This window comes from Solanum stenotomum, chromosome 8 (assembly GCF_019186545.1).
Source record: "Solanum stenotomum isolate F172 chromosome 8, ASM1918654v1, whole genome shotgun sequence".
Lineage (NCBI taxonomy): Eukaryota > Viridiplantae > Streptophyta > Magnoliopsida > Solanales > Solanaceae > Solanum > Solanum stenotomum.
Window position 1 is genome coordinate 6,559,703 of NC_064289.1, and position 13,706 is coordinate 6,573,408.

A 13,706-nucleotide genomic window follows, 5' to 3' on the forward strand; every position below is an offset into this window, starting at 1 on the left:
TTTTTGTAGAGTTGAACATGTAGCGTATATTTTCAGTCTTACCTATCTTAAAGTTTGACTCTCTAGAGTGTTTCTATATGGTTCCAACTTCTTGTTCTTTCAATAATTTTCATCAATTAACACAAATATCATTAATTAAGCAGCTTAATAACAAGCACCACAAAACCTTATCCTATAAACTCGATATAGATGTATTTCCTCGTATCATACTTTTAACAAGTTTTTCATACCTCAGTTTTATACATTGGACATTGAGCTCTTTTTTTTTCCTGACGCATACCACGCTAAATGTAACCGTTGTTGCCTTTTCACAGATTTAGCATGTATGTCATCCATCCCGCTATACTTGTCTTGTTTCAGTTTTTGAGAGTTAAATTACTTGATCAACATCTTAAGATCGAAATAGAAAAATTACGATTTATAATATATATATTTTTTAAATATCTACTTACTTTCCCATAGTTGCAAGTTGCAGCCCATTGCTGTGTCAGTATGTCATCCAAGAGAGGTGCCCAAATGGCTAATATATGAGAGGCCCTCTTTCTCCCTACCAAAAAAGATAACTTCATTATCCTCTCTTTTTTCTATCACAATTCATTTCACTCTCTTTCTCCAAATACTTCAATCCTCATTTTCAGGCAAAAGCTTCTTCCATGGCTTCAATTTCAGCAGCTTCTGCAACTGCTGCTGCTGCTTCTACAAAGATTAATACCAGTGGAGGTAGTGTTCTTCCTTCTAAATCCTCTAAGCTTATCCTTTCATCTTCTTTTACACCAACCCCATCAACCCTTTTTCTCCATTCACCAGCCACTACTACACCTTCTTCTTCTACCCGCCACCGCCGGTTTACTGTCCGAGCTGCGCGTGGTAAATTCGAAAGGAAGAAACCCCATGTCAATATTGGTACAATTGGCCATGTTGACCATGGGAAAACCACACTTACAGCTGCTTTGACCATGGCGCTTGCTTCTCTGGGTAACTCCGCCCCCAAGAAGTATGATGAAATTGATGCTGCCCCTGAAGAAAGGGCTCGTGGTATTACGATTAATACTGCCACAGTGGAGTATGAAACTGAAAATCGGCATTACGCTCATGTGGATTGCCCTGGTCACGCTGATTATGTGAAGAATATGATTACTGGTGCTGCTCAAATGGATGGAGCTATACTTGTTGTTTCAGGTGCTGATGGTCCAATGCCGCAGACGAAGGAACATATTTTGCTTGCTAAGCAAGTGGGTGTCCCTAATATGGTTGTTTTCTTGAACAAAGAGGACCAAGTTGATGATGAGGAGTTGCTTGAGCTTGTTGAGTTGGAGGTAAGAGAGTTATTGTCAAGTTATGAGTTTCCTGGTGATGATATTCCTATTCATTGTGGGTCTGCCCTTTTGGCTTTAGAGGCTTTAATGGCTAATCCTAGTATTAAAAGGGGTGATGATCAATGGGTTGATAAGATTTATAAATTGATGGACTCTGTTGATGAATATATTCCTATTCCACAAAGACAAACTGAATTGCCTTTCTTGATGGCTATTGAAGATGTGTTTTCTATTACTGGTAGAGGTACAGTGGCTACAGGGAGAGTTGAGAGAGGGACTGTTAAGACAGGGGAAATTGTTGATATAGTTGGATTGAAGGACACTAGGAACACTACAGTAACAGGAGTTGAGATGTTTCAGAAGATATTGGATGAAGCAATGGCAGGAGATAATGTGGGGTTGTTGTTGAGAGGTATTCAGAAGATTGATATTCAAAGAGGAATGGTGTTGGCAAAACCTGGATCAATTACTCCACACACCAAGTTTGAAGCTTTGGTGTATGTGTTGAAAAAGGAAGAAGGTGGCAGGCATTCCCCTTTCTTTGCTGGTTATAGGCCACAGTTTTACATGAGAACAACTGATGTGACTGGAAAGGTTACTGCTATTATGACTGACAAGGGAGAGGAATCTAAGATGGTCATGCCTGGTGATCGCGTAAACATGGTGGTTGAGCTCATTATGCCAGTTGCTTGTGAGCAGGGAATGAGGTTCGCTATTAGGGAAGGAGGAAAGACTGTCGGAGCTGGTGTTATTCAGAAAATCTTAGAATGATGAACTTGCAGCTGAGCATCTCTTTTTACATATGGTCGGATTTTTCCATTGAAGTTTATTAATCCATTGTCATATATGCGACTTTTTGGTTACTTTTGTTATGTCTTAGAATCTTACTTTAGTTGAAGTATCTTGTTTGATCCCCAATTCTACTGAACTTTTGGAATTTTCCCCGTCTCTTGTTTCACTTTTCATTTGCTTGAAAGAAATGATATCATTTGCTCTCATGCACTTTATTTTCCTCTAGATAGATGCACACTTTCTTTTGAAACAAAAGCCCAGATTGCTAATTTGAGATTCACTGCTTGGACTGTCTTTTTTCAACAAATTGATTGTTGATAGAAGAACACCAAAGAAAAAGTAATATGCTTTCTTAACCACTGTATTTTGTTGGACAACTACAAGTAAGACATCTGAACTTCTTTATTCCCGTGTAAGTGAAATATAGTATGAGAGACAGATTTGAATATATTTGCGTTGCTTATAATCGATATTCAGAATCGTTTAGTTTAGCATCTTTGAGCAGAATACTGACAGTTGGTTCATCTTGGATTGGAAAAGGACTAACTGGCGTTAGAATACAAAAGCAGTGAAAAATATGTCGTATGTGATGTTGACTTGACATGATGAGGAATGTTGTTCTTCATTGACTAACACAAATATCTTAGATATCACATTACGATAGTCCCATAAACTTTTCTTTGGTATATTCAGAATTGAATGGTCCATTTTCTCATCTTTCAGGCTTGTTCATCCTATCATGCACTCGTTGACTTCAGCGGTTTTCTTTATTCTCGAGCTAATGTGGCATAGGTAGCCAACTGGTCGATTTTGATTTCTTTGGTTAGGAAGCATGTCGTCCTAAGCTAAGATTATTGAGAATATGTTTGATCTTTCTGGATTTGATGCTTTGAAACTGGTTTTACCTTTCTTCACAATTATTGGAGCTTTGTTTCAACCAGCAATGTGGTTTTAAATTGCTGGTTCATTCTCATGAAAAATGAAAAAAAGTTGCTATATAGATCATTATAAGTCAAGTTCTGTGCACTGTGAAGTGAGTTCACCTTTAACTGGACACATTGTAATCCCCTTGTGCTGAATTAACCAAAGCAACACCGTTTGTATGTCACTAGTGAGTAGTGAATGGTCCATTTCTTTCAAGAGTATATCTGTCTATTCCTTGTGCTTGGCTAAGTAAAAGTTGGGATCCCTATCGGAAATGTTACTTTTAACGTGAGCTCATTGTCAGAGTGACATTTTAGTCATGACTGTCACCTGTTTTTCTCTAAACCTCAGAGCAGTTCTTTGCAATGACATTCTAGAATGTTATTACAATGCTCCGATTAAAAGGGGGGGAAACAACCGGAATACATACAAGACCCTTATGCTCTGATTAGTTCGAATGTATCTGTAACCTTACTTATTATCCTTTTATTTACCTAGCTTGGATGGTATTAAGTTTACAATGAAATGATACTGCTTGAGTCAAATGACAGAGGAGAAAAAACGATCATTCTGTTTAATAGAAGTATTTGAGCAAAAATATATGTCAATGGGAGACCTTTTGTAATTGGCAAAGGATCACTGTTGTGAAGTGTTACTATGATTCTTTTCTCTATACTGTTCTTGGTGAACGTGTCTGATTTATTGTGTTTCTTCTTGTTATTCATACTTGTTACTCTGGTATAATAACAGCCAAGGAAATATGCATTATGCAATAAATAGAACTTCATTTAGCTTTTTTGATGTATGGAACATGTGAAGTCACTCACTGGTACTTCAATTAGGTTAACTGCCAATGATCATTGCCATAAACTCTCAACTCAAACCGACCACATTAGTTACATTAGTCTACAGGCTTTATAGGCTTCAACGTCGTTGGCCAGTTATTTTCTTAAGTCTACACTGCAATGTTGTTTGCCAGTGATATCTTAAGCCTGAGTATGTATCACAAATCTGATAAATAGAGAAACCAACCTTGTGACTTATGGTGTGCACAGCATTTTACTAATCAACCTTTGGACTCAATCATCCTCTGAGAAGTGTTTAACAATCTTGTCTAGACATGATAGAAAAGAAGAAAACTAGCAAACAGTAACGTATTGGTCGTCAAGAACAAATGAGATTGCATTAATATACTTGAAATTGTAACATTGATTTATAGATATTAGAAGTGTTTGAGATGTTTTCTGGTGTTACATGACATTTGCTAGTAATTTGGAACGATCATCGCTTGCATGATTCTATGAAGCAAAAATTGGTTGATTTTCTAAAAGATTGTTGAAGCAACCAGCTCTTGAAGAAATGCAGCTCTCTGCCTTTTCTCTTCAAAATCCTCTTCTAGTGCTGGATCAGATACAGCTAACTTGCTGCTGCACAACACAACAGTAGATTTCTGTCATCCTACGGTTAACTAGCACCGATTCTGTATATACTGACAGTATATAAGTTTTTATACATATAATTCTAACCTATTATAGCAGGTCACTTATTTTGTATTCTAGTTATTAGGAGCCACCATTATAGTTACAAGTTCGGTACAACCCAATACATTCATTTAAAATGTATGAACAGTCTATCCATAACCCAGTGAGCAAAACAGATCGTGTTTCAACCCATGAACTAAAATTTCCTCTACAAGGATCAGCTAAACATTTCAAACTGGAGATTATCAGGTCTGTTACTCTGTTAGACACCTAATATTGTTAACATATTGAAATTTTTGAAGCAGAATTATGTTCTATTATAAACATCCTCCAAGTTTCATGGCCAACTCCTAGGTCGTCCATTGCTGCAACAATAGACTCATCCCTGATATGTGCTGATGAATAAACAGTTTATCTATATGATCTACGATAAATTTCATTCCTTCAACGTAGTAACACATTCTATCGGCTTAGTCAATTTATCATATCTTCAGCTTTACCACATGTTCAGTATGGTAACAACTTGTATTGCACCAGATCCCTCAAGACCTTCAAGACATGTGTGGAAGCCTGAGTTCTTTAGATAACCGATTACTGAAAGCAACACATGCACCACATAAAGTGTTGATGAATAGATTCTAAATAGGATAGGTGGATGTAGCCTCTTAACTATGGGTTCATCTGAACTCATAATTTTAATAGTACAATAAGTTCAGTGCTAAGAATATTGAAGATTGAATCTATAACTTTAAATCCCGAATCTGCCTCTAAACGGTGGTAGGTTTTAGGTTGGGAATTGGTGAAACTACACTCTAGGTGGACTCTTTTTTCTGGTTATATTGACAACGGAAGGACAATTACAGAAAGGTACAAACTTAAATACTCATGCTTAACTTTCAGGTTTAGCATTTAGTTCAGTTTGTTTTATCAGAAAATTTCACGAAAATAAAGATAACGTATGAATAAAATTACCTTTCTATTTCAGGAGTAGCAGTGTCACAAACAGAGGACTTATCTTGCTGCCTGCATTTCAGATCAGAAGGAGCAAAATTGCAGAGAAATGGCAATAAAAGTGGATCAGGAGCCAATTCTTGAACCTTATATCGACCAAATGCTGAATCTGTGCCAAAAAATGAAGCCATTTCTCGAGGATCCTTTCCGATCATAGCTGCAGCATTATTCCAGAAGCCAGGCTTTAGGTAATTTCTCCTCCTCTGTAAAAGGAGTAGGCGTGTGAGGTTCAGTTGATCACTTATAGATCATCCTATATAGTCAAAATTAATATTTTTGACGCGGAAAATATGTCTACCTTTACTGAGTGTGCATGTTGCACAGAAAAATGCCCTGTAGGATCTTTGCCCAAAGTTGCAGCACATATGGGACAGACCTGTAATAGAAACGTCGAGTAGATTGATCAACTCATACAATTCTTTAGTACAAATACGTATGACATGAGAACGAAAAGATTGAAAAGTTTCCAGTATATCAGTGTAGTCATATATACTTCATTTTTGCATATAACATAAACAACAAATGAAACAAGAATGTGATGTAAGGAAGCATCATGAGTGGGACATTACCGCGTTTTTTAAGTCAAAACAATGCTCGTCTTGCAAATGGCTGCAAAGCATTGGCACTTCAATTTCGACATAACAGAAAGGGCAAGGGAACCAAGCTCTAACATCTTCTGCTTCATTCAAGAAAGAATCTGTTTGATTTCCAAAACGAACAAACATAAGGTTTCAGTTAGGGGTGTTCTCTTTCTTTTTTTGTCCAAAAAAAAAGTCTGATGGCAAGAAATATGATCACATCTTTATGTGTTCCAGGTAGTAAAAAATACAACTTTCTGGTTCTGAATATATTATTTATACATATTAAGTGAACTTTTATCGCAAATACAGAATTTTGGGCAAAAACTACTAGGTTCTACCTTTTGTCCCCGGATAATGTCCTAGTGTTTCACTTGTAGATTTCAAAACTCTAGGACAATGGCTATTTTCCGAGGACAATACTGAAAAGTGACCAGTCGGCGCTATTTCTACTACAAAATTAATCAATGAAAAAATTATCCAAATCATTTATTGATTCAGCCCATTTGACCCGCCCAAATTCAGCCCAACCCGATCATTTGACATGACTACACAAATCTATCAATCTTAGATTGAATTTCTTGTCCAACTGATAAACCAAATGAAATACTAGTTAAATAGGTAACTGCATAAAACTGGAAGAAACACAAAACACAATAATGAAATGAAACTCATTATAACAGCATCCAAGAAAGTAAACAATTAAAAGATCTATGTTGCTCGGACTCTTCAAAAATATATTCAAGTGAGTGTCGGATCCTCCAAAAGTAATGCAGTTTTGGAGAATCCAACACAAGTGCAACAATATTTTTGAAGAATCCGACCAACAATAGCCTGAGAAAGGAAGGAACTAGAGTAGATAAAATTACCAATTAGTGGAAAAGCCATGGCCAAAATTATCAATATCTATGTCAACACAAAAGCTTCATTCACCATTTAAAACTCCCCTGAGACAGAGACTTAAAATACCTACCACAAAATTTAATTTAATTTAATTTAATTTATAAAAAAATTGAAAAAAAAGAAGCAGAAACAGTGCAAGAACAGTTAGACTAGACAAATGCATGTGCTGCAATTGATATTTACCAGAATTGCTTAAATTGGTACATTGAAAGGTAGAAAGATTATTGGCTGAGTTTTCTCTTGTAGTCCAAAAATCCACATCCATCTTCCAATTATTTTTTTTGGACAAGGAAATAACAATTTGGTTTTTTTATTTAGAGTAAATACCTAAACTCATAAAAACAAAATATTGAGAGTGTGTTTTTTATAACAAGAGGATCAAAGAAAGTAGTGAGTGGTTGGTGATGATGTTTCATTCTAGCTTCTGCGTTAAATGGACATTTGATCATGTTTCATTATAAAAATTTAAAAATAATTTTTGTTTTCAAAAGTAAAGAATAGTTTTTCAAAAAATTAAAGTTATATTTAGTCACGAATAAAAATTAAAATTATTTTAACTTTTTATAAGCAACATATTCTTCAGGAAAAAAAATCAAAAAATTTCATCATCAAACGCGTCGTTACTTTATTTAAGTTTGATGGGATGTTGTGTTGTACTCATTTGTATTTTAGTGGGTAGAAAGTTTTATTTATAACTAGTATAAGAAATATATTGTGGAAAGCTTTTCTTACACACAAAAGCTGGATAATAGAGCTATTGACATGTGACCCTTTGCAAATGGTAAAATAGACTTATTCTTTTCACTGACAAATTCCTTCACCAATAACACTTTCCTCTCCAATTAAGTCAAGTATTATATTATTTTCTCCATTTCAATTCATGCGGTTAGATTTTCCTAATCTATAAAATAGGAAAAAGCTAGTCAGAGTATACAGCAATTATTCATCAACCTAACATTCTTTTTTTTTTTCCCCCCAAAGTCGGGTATTCATATTAGAGCTGGATTACATTCAATTTTTTTTTGTTTTCCCTCAATATCCGATATCCATATTAGAGTCCGACTAAATTTTAGATTCTCCTTAACAAAGGCAACCCACATTGAAGGTAATGCGCCCCTTAAATAAGACAACTCTATATCCAGAGTGCCTCGAACCCCATTAGAGGTAAAACACTCATTAACAAAGGTGACTCGTACCCAGAAAGTTTCGAACCGAAACCTCTGATTAAGAATGGAGGAGTATTTATCATTCCATCACAACCTTAGTTGATAACCTACTAATATTCTTTCTTGCAAGTTGCTTTGTGGGTTCATTTTTTAGAGCAAATTAATAATATGGTGCCAAAAGAAGTTAATATTGTGCAATCAGCACTTTGGTACTATAAAAATGGACAAAACAAGCGTGTTACAATATTTGCTTTACTGTGTATATTGTTTATTAACATGATTTAACGGATTCAACTCAAAATAATCCGTCAAACTAGTATTAAAAAGGATCAAAACAGTGTAATCCAATGAATCAAAATGCCAAGAAATATAAAATTGAATTCGACGCTCACAATCAGAACGTCAAGCCATCAAGACTCAAGAGCTTGAAGCTATGAGCACGGTGTACCACAGTACCAGGAAAATTTTGGGTGCATGCAAAAACTTTGGGAGTCATCGTTATCATAAAACACTGCAAGTTCAGTACGACGCTTAAGAAGTTTCAGTGCATCTATCAACTGTGCAAAACCACATAAGGACACAAAGTCAACAAAACATCCAAGTTTCAGTGCATCTATCAATTGTGCAAAACCACACAAGGCCACAGTCACCAAAACAGCCAATTCAGTCTAGCAAGTTATTTATAGCATAGTCTACTGAAAGCATAATATATTGCAAGAACTACTGCTAACTAGATCCTAATTCTCTCCGGCAATAAGATCCATCACAACACGCTTAATGCTGCCATTGTTCTTCTTGAGCAACTCCTTGTTCATCTCTTTGTTGTGGAAACCCTGCAGAGACGAAATATAAAATGGTCAAAAGCTAGAAGTCGTTGCTTTGCTCAACATTGCAGAAAAGGAAGGTATAAATGTCAAACGCTAACTACCCTAATTTTAATGACCATGACAGTAACCTACCATCTCCTCCAGCTCTTCAAGCATAGGATCCCACTCAGAAACACCACAAAGATCAGCTACTGCTTGTTCCAAGTTATACTCGTTCATCCTCAAGACTTCTTTGTTTAAGTTAACCTGAGTGAAACCCATGTCCTCCAGTTCCTTGAGGAGGGCCATCTCGACATCTTCCTTTGAAGATGCTTGCACCTCTACAACAGATGGTGGTGCAACAGAAGTAACTGCTGGTGCTGCCTCGGATAAATAAATGGGGTATGAAATTGACGAACCAGCTGCAGAAGGAGAAATGCACGACTTGGACTCCTCATTGTTACGGTTTCCATCAACAACCGGCTCAACTGATTCCATGGCAGGGTTTGAGATTTTAGGGTCAGCAATGATATCCTCTATTGTCATGTCTGCATTCACATTAATAGATTCCGAACCAGCTATATCATAGCCGGCTGGAGGAAGATTCAAGTCCAGGACCTGAGAGGCTTCATAAAAGAACTCCTTTTTCGGGATCATTGAAAAATCAACCTGCAAAAATGAGTTACAAATATTCAAATCGGCATCGAAGCTACCTCTTATTATCAAGACAAGAAATAATGTTGCATGCGAACAATTCTGACCTGGATAAGCACCCATACACGTTGCCCAAACTTCTCCCCTGAAGGCAAGGCCATCCTCCAGTAGGAGATGTACCTGCCAGGAAGCTTAGGAGCTGTAAAATCAACTGCCACATCAAGTTCATGGTCTACAGCCAAGCCAAACGAAGAAATCTGCAGATAGGGACAATGTATCATCGTATCACAGGACCGGAGGCATGAATGTTCAAAAAAAAAAAAGCACATGCGCATAAACTCTGACCTGTAATTCAACAGAGACTGAATCACCTAATCGATCTCCCCCAATCCAAACAAGTTGTGTTCCTTGTGGCCAGACAATATTACCATTGTTCCTCATCCTCCAGACCTTGGTAAATGGAGTCGATGGAGCCATCATAGTACCATCAAGTACATTGACATCCTGTTTGAAGCGGCTGTCCAGCTTAGGCGATTTTACACCGCAGCCTCGAAAGATGTCACGCTACATACAGAAAAAGTTGACAGAGTTAATCAACACAAAGAGAGTACTTACAGAAAATTGAAAGAAAAAAAGTAACTCCTTATACAGGTTCATGCAAAGCCTTGAAAGCTATGGGATGATGGTAAGAAACAGGACGATCCATTCTAACGTAATCAGCATCAATTCCCATTTGTGCAAAGCATATGCTGCAGAGATCATAGTCCTCCTTTCTGCATGAGAATATGAGGATCAGTCCTTAACATTGATTAGCCAAATACCAATTATACAAAAGGTTCACGTTTCTTACACTTTAGATTTGAACCTAGGTCCAGTTATTGGATGAACCCCACAACCATCACAGCGAACACCTCTGTGGAAAATAGAGACTGTCCCATCACTGTGATTATGGTTCCTTTTAACTGGAATCTGGAAAGGAGAGTATTGAGGTTGGATAGTGTCATTTAACTCGGGCACCATAGTCATGAAATATGAACTTGGAGATCTAAATCCACCAGAAAGCTTCCCAGATAAACCAACAACACCAACAGGCTCAGCACCAGGGTGATTCTCAGTTTGCTGTTTATCAGCTGTCTTTTTTGGGCCAGTGGTTGAGGCACTAGGATATGAATTACCAAGAGCCTTCCCAACAAGATGGGAATCACCAAATTTGTTACCCTCTTCCTTCTTACCGTCTACCAGAGATGAGTTACGCTTAGGACTTTTTGATAATGGTTCACACTGAATTCCGTTTTGATCTGGTTGGGAAGACTTCAATTCTGATGCATTTATGGATACAGTATGACTTTTGGGTTGTCCTGCAGTTTTAACGGTCAGCTCCTCAGGATTCGCTGCTTGAGATGGCTCTCCACTTCTAACACTACCCATAGGGATTCCAGATACTGGACAAGCCTGCTTTAAGTAGGATAAGCCAGTCATAGAGAGAGCTTTGGAAAGCTCAGCAATTTCTCGGGCAGCTGATGAGGCTTTAGACGCCATATCTGCAGAGTGCTTTAGGATTTTTTTGCTTTTTGATTTTGGCAATGACTTGAGAAGATCAGAAACACTCGAATTTGTGTTCGGAAATGTAGGTGGGGCCCTGACGGAAGTAGAATTTTCACTAGATGTACCTGAAGATCTACTAAGTTTTTCAGTGTTCACAGATATTCGCAGGGGATCCAGGTCCTGCCTCGTGATATCCTGCAGATCTTCATCATCAACAAGGGTTACAACATCACCATCCTCGTCAATGTATGTCAGTGTAAGTTCACTGTCGGGAGGAAAGTTGAAAAGTTTAAAGATCTTGTCTTTTAATTCATCTATGTTAAGACCAAGTTTATCATCAGCAACACGGGCATTGAATCGTCTAAGTGTCTCTCCATACTTGACCTACACAGTATACAGGGGCAGCAGAAATCCCATTAGTACAGACAAATTCATCCATCAGAGGGTACATAAGTTAGTCCCAACATATATCCATGGTCATAAGAAAATTAACCAAAATAACAAACAGAAACTTTACTGGCTCAACAGATAATTCTTTTCAAGAGTCGATGAGTTTATGTTATCATGGAAACAGAAAACTGCATATTGACAAGATTGCATAGCAGATAGCACATGGAACGCCCCCAAGGCATACAAGGATCATAAGAAAGTTAAGATTATCTGGCGAGAAAACACATCAGAGCAATTATAACAATCAAGTAATCAAGTATGCCCCAATCAGCTCACAAATCCCTTACTCCTAGGGTGTGTTCAGTATGGAGAAAAATAAGTTGCTTAGACATGAGGAAAATACTTCCTTAAGGGCAAACAAATTATAAAAGTGAAATTCCACAAAACACACACCTTATCTTTCAAAAAAAAAACTTATTACTGGAACATGAAAACATACATGATTTTCAAATAGAAGGGAAAAAAATCCACAAACCAGAACTAGGAAGCATCTATAGTTTAAATTAGATCACATCGCAAACTCTGCTATTGTACATCTTGCAGTAAAGACAACATCTTTACAGTGTAAAACATTTGCTTGATTTTGTTATTACCACATCTCAACACCAATTAAGCAAAAGAAAAATAAACACCCAATTCTTACATGCATGATGATTAACAAAGCTAGCTAGATACGTTGTCGGTGCTATCCTTACAAATTTATTTCGCAATTCGATCATATCTCAGAGTACGAAAACAAGAAAATCCATCAAACCACAATATTATTCAACATTACAAAGTAGAAGGGGAAAAAATTCCACAAACCAAAACACTAAGAAGCATCTAAACTTTAAATGAGATCACATTGCAAACTCTGTTATTGTACATCTTACAGTAAAGCAAACATCTTTACAGTCGAAATATTTGCTTGATTTCGTTATTACCACATCTCAACACAAATTAAGCAAAGGAAAACAAAACACCCAATTCTTACATGCATGAAGATTAACAAAGCTAGCTAGATACGTGATCGGTGCTATCCTTACAAATTTATTTCACAATTCGATCATATCTTAGAGTACAGAAACAACAAAATCCATCAAACCACAATATTATTCAACATTCCAAAGTAGAAAAACAACATGCAATCCAATTGAACAGAACCAAAAAAACTGGAATTTTTTTGGAAGAGTAAAAGATCAAACCTTGATCACAATAGAAGATTCCATGAGGGTAGCGTTCCAGGTAAAGCACAAAAAACAGTCCCGATTATTATGAATTTGCTAAGAATTTGAAAACCCTAACCCTAGAACTAGAATTTGTAGAGAAAAATTAACGAAATTTAGCGATGAAATAAATAGCAGAAGAGGAAGAGACTCCTTAAGCGAAGGGTGTCTATTCGGTTGTCATGTTTATCGCATTTAATTATTTTTATTATATAATTTGGCGTATATCTATATATAAAAAATTGTGGGCTCTATTTTAAATTGTTTTTTTTCTTGGTTTTGAAGAAAACTACAGGCCTAAGGAAACCAAAAAGTCATTTTTGGATGAGATAGGAAAAAGATTTTCAAGGAAAAAAACTTTTGTGTACAAGTAAAATTATTTATATTTATAATAAACTAGTGAAAGTATCCGTGTTCGCGCGGCTATATGAAATATTTATAAGATAATAATATATAATATTTATATTTAATATATAAATAATATTAATATTTCTCTTCATCTGCAATATCATACGTTTTTTTTAAATATATAAAATATAATGTAATTTTTTGTATATGTATATAGTAGAACAAAATATTCATCGTGGTGAACTAAATGGAATAAGAGGTAATATGTTGAAATAATAATATATTGTATTACGTTGTAAATATTTTATATGTTTTAACTTCCTCTATCTTTTGGAGGAGTACTAATTTTCTATACAAACTCTGATTTCGTAAAAACAAAATTGAAATTTTTATTATGTCTTTATTATTACATTTGTTTATTATAATTTTTTAAACATTAATTAAATATTATTAAGAATTACGAAAAATGAAACATACAATAGTTATGAATAATATTTAATATTAGAAGTTACACGTAAGATGAAGAG

The 13,706-nt window shown here is 36.0% G+C and overlaps 3 protein-coding genes across 5 annotated transcripts; 1 reads left to right on the plus strand and 2 right to left on the minus strand.

The window, feature by feature from the left end:
* Positions 1 to 523: 523 nt before the first annotated feature.
* LOC125872179 (elongation factor TuB, chloroplastic) lies at positions 524 to 2,250 on the plus strand. Its single transcript, XM_049552881.1, has one exon. It carries the CDS (start codon positions 654 to 656, stop codon positions 2,085 to 2,087), a length of 1,434 nt encoding a protein of 477 aa, XP_049408838.1. The 5' UTR covers positions 524 to 653; the 3' UTR covers positions 2,088 to 2,250.
* Positions 2,251 to 4,196: 1,946 nt separating this feature from the next.
* LOC125872193 (protein DEHYDRATION-INDUCED 19 homolog 5-like) lies at positions 4,197 to 7,342 on the minus strand. Of its 3 annotated transcripts, XM_049552898.1 has the most exons (6): positions 7,189 to 7,261; positions 6,972 to 7,071; positions 6,094 to 6,221; positions 5,823 to 5,900; positions 5,486 to 5,727; positions 4,197 to 4,459 (listed from the first exon to the last, which is right to left on the minus strand). In XM_049552898.1, exons 2-6 carry the CDS (start codon positions 6,988 to 6,990, stop codon positions 4,357 to 4,359), a joined length of 570 nt encoding a protein of 189 aa, XP_049408855.1. In that variant the 5' UTR covers positions 6,991 to 7,071; positions 7,189 to 7,261; the 3' UTR covers positions 4,197 to 4,356. The 3 variants fall into 3 exon arrangements, with proteins under 3 accessions (XP_049408855.1, XP_049408854.1, XP_049408853.1); XM_049552897.1 differs by lacking the exon at positions 6,972 to 7,071 and having other exon boundaries at positions 4,197 to 4,456; positions 7,189 to 7,342; XM_049552896.1 differs by lacking the exon at positions 6,972 to 7,071 and having other exon boundaries at positions 7,189 to 7,341.
* Positions 7,343 to 8,756: 1,414 nt separating this feature from the next.
* LOC125872172 (protein JOKA2-like) lies at positions 8,757 to 13,026 on the minus strand. The gene is made up of 7 exons (XM_049552868.1): positions 12,811 to 13,026; positions 10,482 to 11,560; positions 10,281 to 10,404; positions 9,977 to 10,195; positions 9,739 to 9,888; positions 9,131 to 9,646; positions 8,757 to 9,004 (listed from the first exon to the last, which is right to left on the minus strand). The coding sequence occupies exons 1-7, from the start codon at positions 12,832 to 12,834 to the stop codon at positions 8,909 to 8,911; spliced, it is 2,208 nt and encodes a 735-aa protein (XP_049408825.1). The 5' UTR covers positions 12,835 to 13,026; the 3' UTR covers positions 8,757 to 8,908.
* Between the last annotated feature and the right edge of the window lie 680 nt (positions 13,027 to 13,706).

Bases quoted from the DNA above. Each gene is read 5' to 3' on its own strand.
- LOC125872179 (XM_049552881.1), top strand. From the start codon at position 654: ATGGCTTCAATTTCAGCAGCTTCTGCAACTGCTGCTGCTGCTTCTACA.
- LOC125872193 (XM_049552896.1), bottom strand. From the start codon at position 7,270: ATGGATGTGGATTTTTGGACTACAAGAGAAAACTCAGCCAATAATCTT. The intron at 6,222-7,188 runs GTAAATATCAAT...GAAATCAAACAG, and splicing joins TACCAATTTAAGCAATTCTG to ATTCTTTCTTGAATGAAGCA. The intron at 4,460-5,485 runs GTAATTTTATTC...TGTGTTGTGCAG, and splicing joins GCTACTCCTGAAATAGAAAG to CAGCAAGTTAGCTGTATCTG.
- LOC125872172 (XM_049552868.1), bottom strand. From the start codon at position 12,834: ATGGAATCTTCTATTGTGATCAAG. The intron at 11,561-12,810 runs GTTTGATCTTTT...TATACTGTGTAG, and splicing joins AATCTTCTATTGTGATCAAG to GTCAAGTATGGAGAGACACT. The intron at 9,005-9,130 runs GTAGGTTACTGT...TCGTCTCTGCAG, and splicing joins TTGAAGAGCTGGAGGAGATG to GGTTTCCACAACAAAGAGAT.